This window comes from Danio rerio, chromosome 11 (genome assembly GCF_052040795.2).
Source record: "Danio rerio strain M-AB ecotype USA chromosome 11, GRCz13ab, whole genome shotgun sequence".
NCBI lineage: Eukaryota > Metazoa > Chordata > Actinopteri > Cypriniformes > Danionidae > Danio > Danio rerio.
The window spans coordinates 44,712,354-44,725,000 of record NC_141031.1 but is presented as its reverse complement, the minus strand read 5'-3'; the positions used below and the strand labels follow the sequence as shown (position 1 = coordinate 44,725,000).

At 34.9% G+C, this 12,647-nt stretch overlaps 1 protein-coding gene across 4 annotated transcripts in view; it reads right to left on the bottom strand.

Annotated features, from left to right (window-relative positions):
• The window catches only part of iffo2b (intermediate filament family orphan 2b), a 73,630-nt gene extending 61,255 nt beyond the window's left edge, over window positions 1-12,375 (bottom strand). For all 4 annotated transcript variants that reach the window (XM_087274272.1, XM_087274273.1, XM_087274274.1 and 1 more), the window contains exon 1: window positions 11,505-12,375. In XM_087274272.1, the coding sequence (XP_087130398.1) occupies window positions 11,505-11,980 (476 nt within the window). In that variant the 5' untranslated portion in view covers window positions 11,981-12,375. The remainder of the gene's footprint in view (window positions 1-11,504) is intronic.
• Window positions 12,376-12,647: the final 272 nt, after the last annotated feature.

The following is a 12,647-nucleotide window of genomic DNA, read 5'->3' as shown; positions in this document are numbered from 1 at the left end:
ACATTAAAAAAACAAACAACAACACATCTGACTCTAAATATTTATTACAATTAGTAAAACATTAGTACAAACAGCAAATGTATCTTAAATTATGTGTATGCTATTATATTTCATAAATGACAGCAGTATTACATAACCAGAGCCACCACTATTAAGTTCACAGAAATATTTAAACATGATCCTCATAGATGGGAATGCCAATCGATTACAGCTGTGATTAAATCAAATAACCACACTTAGAGGATTAAAAAATGCTTGTGACAAGCCTATATGGCACATAATATCACAGTTCGGGAAGGATGAGGGAGCAAGGACTCAAGAGCAATCACAGGATGATTTATTGATAATAAAAATAAAACAAAAGAACAACAAAAACCACCCCGAGGGGGAAAAACATAACTATAATACTAACAGACTAACAAACTTGGCTGGGTTGGCACGACAAGAACAAGAGCAGGAACACATTGGGAGTTTAGGCGACAAACTGGCACAGGACAGATAACATGAGGGGATTATAAAGCAAAAGTAAATTGACACAAACAGGTGAACATGACCAACTAATAATGAGTTAACAAGGAGGGTGGGACTAGACAATAGACGGGAGAGCGCATGACACAGAGAGACAACACAAGCCATGCGCTCACATAAAACCACTAGAAAATGCAGCCAATGAGAGAACTCGTTAACTGTGTGTTCATGACAACACAAGCACATGGTGCATGTAAACACGCACCACGTGCAAGACAAAACACCAACAGAAGAGTGGACGAAAGACACGACTACACGATGAATGAAAGCACTCACCGTGCACTCACACACGCAGCGTGCATGTTTCATCCCAGCGCCGACCAAAACTGAAATCAACTAGATTAAGACGCTGGGAATGAAACACCACGCTGCAGACAGACGAACACAAACACGAGTAAAAGAGCGCGCGCGTCGGAGGCACGCAGAGCCCGCGTGGCTCTGCGCACACCCACGAATGCACGCGCACACACAGAGACACACACGTAATACCTTATTGGAACAACATTATTGAAAATATTCCATGGGAGAAAGTATGGACTTTGCCTCACAAGTATCTTATTACAAATAAAGTAAAAGAAGTAACATTTAAATTAATTCACAAATGTTATCCTACTAAGGCCTGTCTTCAGAAATATAAGCCTGACATTGATTTAAACTGCTCATTCTGTCACTCTTCGGAGGAAAACTCTGTTCATTTGTTCTGGCAGTGCTCCTTCACAGAGAAATTCTTGTCAAATTTGTTGATCTTTATTATATCTTATATTATGAGTGACTTTTCCTTTTCTTTTAAAGTTATATTCTTTGGATTGTTTGATGACTCTAAAGAAAACATGGAAAAAGTATATGTAGTTAATTTGTGTATTCTATTAGCCAAGTTTCATATTTACAAACAGAAGTTTAGTGGCTCTAAACCTTTTTTTGATCTGTTCAAAATCGACCTAGACCAATATTTGGAAACTATCCAGCATTCTCTTCATCCAAAAGCAACAAAAACGGTATCCTTATATTCTTCTTTTGTGTCTCTTTAAGATGTAACTTTATTTCATCAGTCCTATTTTTGTTACCCTGGCGTTTATTTGTCTTTGTGTGTATTTCTGTGCATTTGTTTATTTATTTGTATTATTTGTCTCTATGTATGTAATTGTATTTGATCGACCTCTTTAATAAAAAAATAAAAATAAATAAAAAATAAAAAACACAGAGACACACACAATGACAGAAACAAGTGCTCGACGCAAGAAAACTCGAGCCGAGCACAACAGGGCAGAACTAGACATGACTAGTGTCTGGACTCAGACCAGAGTGGCAGAACCCTGACACATTACTACATGCATTTTCTATGAATTAAAAGATTCAGAATAAAAAAGTGTTCTTGCATGTAAAATCATGTTTTAATGGTGCATGAGTTTAAATTCTAAACTTACAGTACATTCACACCGAAAGCGGCGAGAGCGTCAAAGCGGCGAGGAGCAGCGCGGCGCGTCTTCGCCGGCGTGAGCGTCGAGGAGAGTTGAAATCAAGTCAACTTTATGGTAATGAGCTATAACGCGGTTCAGCGGCAAGCAATCAGAATGAAGACGTCCACCGCTTGATAGCAGTTCAGAGAACACAGACCTGTGAACTTTGGTACCACAGTTGTTCACAAGGGTTTGATAATTGCAGTCGCCGGATTTCCAATTATTTACAATGTTTTCTTACAGGAACATGCATTAAATAAGTTACTGGCGAGTTACTGTTGTGCATCAATGTTATATATTTATCTTAAAAGCGGGAATCTCACGCTACGTGACAGTACAAAACAGTATAGCTGCTTCAGGATATTTCAGACATCTGGACACATATTGGATAAATAAAGCAAAGCCACACCACACGCAACTTGATCTTCCATTGTTATATGAATTTGATAATAAGTGCGCAACATTTTCCCGCTATAAACATGTTTAGTGCAGGAATGTAACTGATATGCTGCAACGGCTCCTTTAAATACAAGATCAGTGTAGCGTGTTTTGACGCTCTCGCCGCTGGAGCTGAAGGCAGACAGCGCAGTCGCCATAGCAACCTTGGACGCTCTCGCCGCTTTCGGTGTGAACACACAGTTATACTACATTTACACGACAACAATGCACTAAAAATAGAAATGCTTTCAATAGTTTGTGTTTATATGCCCATGAAATGCATAGAAGTTCAGTTTTTGTTTGAATTTTGTTTAAAAACCTACTTATAGAATCTTAAGTTTCAACTGTTTGTGAAGCTGTTTATGCATGTTGGAGCGTTGGAGTTAAACTGATTTATTCATTGAGTTTCTTTCTCGTGTTGAACACAAAGAAGAATGCTGCAAAAAACATCCATTGACTTCCATAGTAATATTTCTATAGAACAAATGGCTGCTTTTTCCCTAATATTCTTGAGAGTTTCTTGTTTTGTGTTCAACAGAAGAAAGAAATACAAGTTTAGAAACACTTGAATGTGAGTAAATGATTTCCAGTTTAGGTGGACTGCCGCTTTAAGACTTCAGCACAGTGATTACGTTGGACATGCAGGAGCTGAATTTCCCAAACGTACAGTATGAGCGAATGATATGTGTGTGCTGTAATGAACACCCGAGATTCACATGCAGTAAACTTCAGTCAGCAGTAAAGAGCAGCGTGGGGATTGGATATCTCTGCAGGAGGATCTACAGACACTGAAGGATACAGCACAGGCTCAACACAGACTTTTTTTTTTGTGTGAAACTGCTAAAATCTATGCTTGACTACAGCTTTTAGGCAAAATGAACAGTAGGGGGCAGTATGATGACCATCATTTTTGTTCCTTTTTACACTAATGATATTTACAGCAACATATGATCATGCAGTTCTTTGTACAACACCAAGTAAACGCCACAAAACTGCTTATTGGTGTTAATATGATTCATAATCACATACATTTACATCACCTGTCTATCTCCATATGGACTACTATTCTGACATGGTCAGTTTGCACAGTAGCTCACCTTGTATAGTTGAAGCTGTGATGAAGAGAGCTCGGGTTTGAGCCAGTAAAGCATGCTATGTATAAATGCAATGTAAATAAATGCTATATAAAGTAAAGGTAAAACTATGTAGTTGTAGTGTACTCTTCTTTTATGTTTGCTTTGATTAGGTTTAGGAAAACGTTTAGGTCAGTGGTTTGTTTCTATCACCATTGTTTGTATTATACAAAACATACCCCAAGTAATGTATTTTAAATTTGCAAGCAATGTAAACAGCGCCCCCTACTGAATTTATCATGCAAAACGTACAACAAAGCATAACCTAAGTATTTCAGATTCACTGAAATGTAAACAGCTTCCTCTAGAGAATTTATTATTTGAATTGTACAACAAAAAATATGCAATGTATTTCAGAATCACAAAAATGTAAACATCGTCCTCTAGTGGGTTATCATCTGAAACGCACAACAAAACATACCCTATCAACGTATTACAGATTTACTAAATTGTAAACAGCGGCCCCTAGTGGATTTATCATCTGAAACGTACAACAATAAATACCCTATATAACGTATCACAGATTCACAAAAATGTAAACAACGCCCTCTAGTGGATTGGCCATCTGAAACGTACTACAAAACATACCATAAGTAACGTATTTCAGATTTGCAAAAATCTAAACAGCGCCCTCTAGTGAATTTATTGTCTAAATGTACAACAAAACATACCCTAAGTAAAGTATTTCAGATTCACTGAAATGTAAACAGCTTTCTCTAGAGAATTTATTATTTGAAACATACAACAAAAATATGTAATGTAATTCAGATTCACAAAAATGTAAACAGCATCCTCTAGTGGGTTGTCATCTGAAATGCACAACAAAACATACCCTATCAACGTATTACAGATTCACAAAATTGTAAACAGCGGCCCCTAGTGGATTTATCATCTGAAACATACAACAGAAAATACCCCATATAACGTATTACAGATTCACAAAAATGTAAACAACGCCCTCTAGTGGACTTATCATCTGAAACGTACAATAAAAATACCCTATCTAACATATTACAGATTCGCAAAAATGTAAACAACGCCCTCTAGTGGCTTTATCATGTAAAACTTACAAAAAAAACTAACCCTGAGTAATGTATTTTAGATTTGCAAAAAATGTAAACAGCGCCCTCTAGTAGATTGGCCATCTAAAACATACAACAAAACATACTCTAAGTAATGTATTTTAGATTCAACGTACAACAAAGCATACCCTAAGTATTTCAAGCTCACTGAAATGTAAACAGCTTCCCCTAGATGATTTATTATCTGAAACGTACAACAAAAAATATGTAATGTATTTCAGATTCACAAAAATGTAAACAGCGTCCTCTAGTGGGTTATCATCTGAAATGCACAACTAAACATACCCTATCAATGTATTTCAGATTCACTAAATTGCAAACAGCGGCCCCTAGTGGATTTATCATTTGAAATGTACAACAAAAAATACCCTATGTAGCATATTACAGATTTGCAAAAATGTAAACAAAGCCCTCTAGTTCATTTATCATCTGAACTGTACAACAAAACTAATCCTGAGTAACGTATTTCAGATTCGCAAAAAATGTAAACAGCACCCTCTAGTGGATTTATTGTCTGAAACGTATACTAAAACATACCCTGCATTACATATTTAAGATTCGCAAAAATTTAAACAGCACCCTCAAGTGGATTTGTCATCTGAAACGTGCAACGAACTGTACTCGGAGCAATGTATTTTACATTTTGCAAAAATGTGAGCAGAGGCATGTATTTCCAATGAGACTGGGCAGGAAGGAAAGCTTGCATGCACAATGCAATCTACTAAACCTGTTAATATTGTTGACAAAATAAATACACAACACTTGCATGATCAGCAAATGCATCATCACTCACAGTTATTACTGAATGTCTTACTAATCAGTTCTTTGTGCTGATAATTATATTTCCTAATTTTGCACAATTATTTTAGATGTACTACTAATTCACGTAGAATGGAAGATCAAAGGAAAGATTCTCTGAGCGTCATTAGCTGACGTTCCTTTGGGTGTCATGAAGCTGAGATAAGATGAAGCTATTAGCTATAATGAGCATGAAATCTGAGAGTGCTTACAATGATCACGTTTCAGGTCTAGGGATTTATTGCTATTATTTGCCTTATCATATTCATCAGAATGCCTTTAGTATGAAATGTGGGTGTTGCTAGACCTGGTAAAACAACTGCAAATAAGGTAAAATAAAGGTACAAAGCTGTCCCTGTGACAGTAACTGTTCAGAAGGTACACTTTAATATGCATTTAGTTGACATTACTTAGACAAAAGTAAGCTAACTCGTTGTTTTTAAGATGATTAGTTGACTTTACTTAAAAGAAGTGAACAAACTTGTGAGTAAAATTGAGTAATCCGGTTGCTTTCAAAGTGATTGACTGACTTTTAAAAAAGAGAGTAAACCTGTTGCTTTTAAAATGATAAATAGTTGACTTTACTTAAAAGAGCAAGTAAACCTGTTGCTTTTAAAACGATGATTAGTTGAGTTTACTTAAAAAGTGAGTAAACTCATAGATTTTAGAAGTGATTAGTTGTTTACTTCAAAAGTGAGTAAACTCATTGCTTTTATAGCGATTAGTTGAGTTTACATTACAAAAGTGAGTAAATCTGTTGCTTTTAAAGCGATTAGTTGAGTTTACCTTAAAAAGTGAGTAAACCTGTTGCTTTTAAAGCGATTAGTTGAGTTTACCTTAAAAAGTGAGTAAACTCATTGCTTTTAAAGTGATTAGTTGAGTTAACATTACAAAAGTGAGTAAACCTGTTGCTTTTACAGCGTTTAGTTGAGTTTACATTACAAAAGTGAGTAAACCTGTTGCTTTTAAAGCGATTAGATGAGTTTACATTACAAAAGTGAGTAAATTCATTGCTTTTAAAACGATTAGTTGAGTTTACCTAAAAAAGTGAACAAACTTGTGAGTAAAAGTGAGTAATCCGGTTGCTTTCAAAGTGATTGACTGACTTTAAAAAAAGAGAGTAAACCTGTTGCTTTTAAAACGATAATTAGTTGACTTTACTTAAAAAGCGAGTAAACTCATTGCTTTTAAAGCGTTTAGTTGAGTTTGCATTACAAAAGTGAGTAAACCTGTTGCTTTTAAAGTGATTAGTTGAGTTTACTTAAAAAGGTGAATAAATCTGTTGCTTGTGAAATGGTTAGTGGACTTTAAAAAAGTGAGTAAAGTCGTTGCTTTTAAAGTAATCAGTTGAGTTTATTTTAGAAGAGAGTAATCCCGTTGCTTTTAAAGCATTTAGTATACTTTCAGGTGAGTAAAGCTGTTGCTTTTAAAGCATTTAGTTAAGTTTACTTTTAGAAAGTGGTAAACTCATTGCTTGATAGTAATTAGCTAAGTTTACTTCAAAAGTGAGTAAACCCATTGCTTTTAAACAGATATTTTAATTTAATTAAAATGTTTTTTTCTGTATGTTTTTACCCATTTTCTGCTTAGACAGTATATTTTGTGTTGTTATAAATAAAGAATAATCATGTTTTACACTCAAAGTGACTCTATGTAAAGTGAAGGATTCATTCATTTCCTTTTGCCAATACATGAAAAGCTTGTAAATCAACCCGTTTTTCATTTATTTCCTATATGAAAGTTTATTGAAGGATTTTTATATAAAGCATTATGAACTAGAACAAACGTTGATGCCATTTACACCCCATACAAATCTGATATATGAAAATGTGTGCAAATTGCATATATATATAAAACAAAAACTCATGGCAAAATGTGGTTAATAATTATTAGTGCATTTACAAATAATATGTCGCGACTGCAGTTCACTGAACGGCCACCGGTGTCACTAAAAACCAAGAGATTGCACATTTTGTTGACTAAAAGTTGCATTAAATACATGCCAATTAATTCTCATTTGAGTATTAGTAGACTGTCTGCTTAATATCTGTTAATATGCTCCTTTAACAGACATTTAACTGACTATAAGAAACTTTGCAAGTACATGTCAACTTACAATAACCTAACAGTCTACTTATAATCTAATGAGAACTAGTCGTAACTTAAATTCAAGAAAATGTATTAAAGAGACCATCAAAATAAAGTGATACACAGTTATAAATTACAATATAACTAAACATAATGCAAAAACATGTTTTCACTAGCCTATTATAGACTAAATTACTTATATTTTCCAACTTCACTTAAAGACTGAATGCTTGGTAAACTTCCTCCAGACCACAAAAGAAGCTTTTCACAATGAAAATCAAGATTTCACACCCAAACTTGTCCATAAACGTGTCTGAAGTTCCTGTGTGATGTCATCATATGAAAATATTTGCAAATTGCATGTATAACAAACACAAAATGTGGTTAATGATTATCACTAGTGCATTCACAAACAATATGTCACGACTGCGGCTCATTGAATGGCCACCGTGTCATTAAAAACAAGAGTTATGAACTACAATACAACTGCAAACATGTTTTTACTAGTCTATTATAAAAATAAATTACTGAAAGCTCTTTCAAGTTTCATTTTCAAGCTTCATCTAAAGACTAAATGCTTGGTAAACTTCATACAGACCACAGAAGAAACTTTTAACAATGAAAAATCAAGATTTCACATTCAAACTTGTCCCTAACGCGTCTGAAGTTCCTGTGTGGTGTTATTATATTATAACTGATGGCAATCCCAGACAAAGACAAGCCCACAAGACCAACAGAGATAAACTGGGCTTCTGAATCACCCACAGAATGACCAGGATGTGACACACACACATACACACATGCACATTTGTTTCCTTTCTGCTCGCCTTCATTTTGAGCTCATTGTTGTGGCTTTTCTGAAGGGTACGGCAGCAGTATTTACTGGTGAGTCAGCACACGCCTGCATGGGCAAAAGGGGCAGCTTGATCGGAAACACACACACACACACACTCATATTCACGCGGCTCCTCTGAGGCCTTGGTGTCTGAAGTCATCCAGAAGTCATGCATTAATAAAACACCCATTCAACATCCAAATGAAATCCCATTCACAAAGACGGCTGCTTATGGCTTGAGCTCATGAATCTGTCAGCATGCCTGTCGTAGTCTACTCTACGATGAATGCAATACAAGACTGGAAAGTATATTTTGCAATGGAAAAATAAAATAAGAAAATAAAATAAGAATTAAGTAAATATAAAAAATTAATAAACTAAAATAAACTAGAAAATAAAAAAATGATGATAAAATAAAATAAAATATAATGGACAATTAAGCACATATTCTTCCATTAAATCTATGATGAAAAAATTATAATTCAAACCTTTTATATTATACTCTAAAATGATTGCGATTAAATAAAGCTAAATATTTTTTGCAAAGTCAAAATAAAATGAAAAATAAAAAAATCTGATTAATACATAAATAAAACAAAATTTAATTTAATTTAATTGACAATTAAACATATTTTACTCCCACTAAAATCTATAATGAAAAAAAAAATCACAAACCTGTCATATTCTATTGCAAAATGATTGCAATACAACATTCGAAAGTCTATTTTGCAATAGAGTTCAGATACAAAAAGCTATAAATGCCATCTGAAATTCCCTTTTAAAATGAACACTTTTCTCAGCCTCCCATATTGTTATTCAGTTATTTCACTTTAAATGCAATGCAAAAAACTACTTGCTTGCCATAAAAGTGAATTTACTGAGCACATTACACACAGCTTGTGAAAAAAGCTCATTTTAGAAGAAAATTTCAGATTGCATTTAGAGGTTTTTGCATCTAATAAGATGTTTATATATATATATATATATAATTTAACAAACCTGTTATATTCTGCTTTAAAATGATTGGAAAACAACACTGGAAAGTTTATTTTGCAATAGATAAAAATAAAGAAATAAAGAAATAAAGAAATAAATAATATATAAAAGACAATTACACACATTTTACTTCCTCTAAAATCTGTTATAAAAACAATATAATTTAACAAACCTGTTATATTCTACTCTAAAATAATTGGAATACAACACTGGAAAGTTATTTTGCAATAGGAAAAATAACAACAACAACAACAATAATAATAATATCAATAATATCAATAATAATAATAAATAAAATAATATAATGAACAATTGCACACATTTTACTTCCACTAAAATCTATTATAAAAATATATAATTTTACAAACCTGTTATATTCTACTCTATAATAATTGGAATACAACACTGGAAAGTTATTTTGCAATAGGAAAAATAACAACAACAACAACAATAATAATAATATCAATAATATCAATAATAATAATAAATAAAATAATATAATGAACAATTGCACACATTTTACTTCCACTAAAATCTATTATAAAAATATATAATTTTACAAACCTGTTATATTCTACTCTATAATAATTGCAATTAAATATAGAAAAATATATGTTTCATTATAAAATAAAATTCAAACAAATTAAGGACAATTAAATGCATCTTACCCTCAACTTTTCATCATTATTATCTATTAAACAAATCAGTCAAACAAAAAAATGAACAAAGAGACAAATAAATAAAAGCTCATTGTTTTTATGACTACATTTTACTCTTCAGTTTTAAACAGAAAAAATCCTTTAAAAACACTAAAGTTTTCATTACTGTAATGAAAAAGCATTCCCATTACTGTGATGCCTCCTAAAGATTACCATTTATTAATTTTTAAGAATTAATTTTCTTATCATATGGTAATTTATGTGTTTTCTTAATATTTACAATTAAAATCGTGTTCAATTAAAACACAATTTGTGATGAATCATACATCATTTTTGTATTATGATGACATTTGTAGCTAAACATGCTTTTTTGTCAGGAAAATAACATTATAATTGATAATATTTCCAAATAATTGCTTTGATTCTGACAGTCTGACAACAGTATTCAGAGATTTGTCACCCACTGAGTTTCTGAATTTAATTATCAATTTAATTATGAACTAAATCACTGGGCAACTGTGACTTTCTCGTCTCATATTTCTGAAGACAGCTGCAAAATTAGCAGGACTTCAGCTGCTGAGCAATGGCAGAAAAACTGGTATATTTAGAGGTGACTCTATATGACAATATCACTGCTGTCTGAACAGTTGGAAAAACAAATGCGGCCCAAACAAAAAACTGCTGAACCTCTCCAGGCCTGTCCAAACCCTTTCAGCAAGATCAACGTAAAGCCTGTGCTCTATCATGATGAGCTTATAGTTTATAATAATGAATCAGACATTCAAGCATATGAATATACAGTACTTAAAGGGACAGTTCACCATTTACTCACATTTACTCAATTGGTTCTAAGCTTATTAATTACTGTGTTCTGTTAATTAAAATGTATATAAACAGTATGTAAGAACATTTCATTTAAAGCGGGACCAGATATTGGGAAGAATGTTGAAATTAAGCAGTCATTGACAATGACATCCTTGAAAGAAAAACAAAACAGGCCTACTATGAAAGTCAATGGTTGTTTTACCAAACACTCTTCAGAATATCTTCCTTTGTGTTCAACTGAAAAAAAAACTCAATGGGGTTTAGAACGAGTGGAGGAAGAGAAAATGGTGACAGAATGTTCATTTTTGGGTGACTGTCCCTTTAAGAGCATTTCTCAATAGGATGTCCCATGCATGAGCTTTAACTCTCCTGCACTTGGGTTCATTTTGTCAGTTAAATCTAAATTACTCTTTAACCAAACAGCTGTGGATGTCCATATTCAACCCAACATTGTTTTAAAACAACCCAGCATTTTTTAAGAAGCTGAATCGTGTTCACTTGGCCCCTATATGGACTCTGTCCAGCCGCGTGCAAATCCGGGCCCTTAAATATTTGCTGTTCTCCTGCCAAGATATTCTGCTGCAATGAATCAGACCCCTCAGCAGCTCACTTCTCAGGCCTTTTCACAGTCAAAGCATCAGATTAATGAAAGCCAGTGTACTCACTTTCTCTTGTACTCATCTCTCTCCCGCTTGACTTTGGCCAGCACGTTATACAAGGCTCTCAGTTCTGGGGTGATGGTGTCGATTTGGACCCCCACCCCGTCCGGATGGGTCCAGGTGACCCCAGGGCCCTGGACAGTCTTCACGCGCTCTCCGTGCCTCAAAATATGCGTAAAACTCCAGATGGTGCCTGGAAGTCTGGACTCCAGAGAGTCTGTCTGTACGGCCACCTCACGCGTAAATGAGAATCCCGGATACCTCGGCTGACCAGTGGCTTGCTTCAGCTGGCTTTCCAGAAGTTTGTTTCGTCTCTCTAGCTCGTGGACCTTCGCCAAAAAGCAGCGGAACCTCAAGTTGAGGGTCTTCAACACATGAATGTTGGACCCCAGGTCATTGCGCAGCGCTCGGGGAACCGCGTCCGATGGCGCACCGCTCACCGCGCCTCCCAAAAAGCCCTCTCCAAACAACAACGAGCTCATGGTTTCGTTACAAAAATATACATAAATATATCAGCGAGCTTCAATAGCTACGATTCAGATCATTCAGAAGCTGGTGAGTCTTCTTCTCATGCGTGAAACCCCCTCAAGTGTCATCGATCGCGCAGAAACTAGCAATGCAGTCATTATCTGTCTATCCGTCCGGGACGCATCCTCTTCTCCATGGAAACCAGTTTGAATGATAAAAACGGAGCGGCGCGTCTGAATGTCAGCTGATTCCTGAAACTCCGGGACATTTGGAGATTCTGAGCTTCAATGAACTCCAAACTGTCCCACTGCACTGACAGGCCTGTTATTATTCTCACGGTCTCTTCCGTTTGACTGTTTTATACCGGGCGCTGCCGGCGGCGCGACGGGATCGAGTTTCATACTCCTCTAAAAGAGGGAGATCCGCAGCGCGCGCTCTCCGCCCCGGGACGCGGACACGCGCATTCGTGCACAGAGGAGGGAGTGCAGGAATTTGGCAACATCGCCCCCCTCAAACAAACTCCAGCACCTTTTATATATATTTTGACTTCACAGACTAAAAGCACACAAACAGAAAAAAGGACATCCAAAATGTGTCAGGATGTCTAATATACATTTGTAAATGTAAATAATATTAATCTACTTATTGATTTGTAATCTAATAAAGCTGTTAAATAATAAA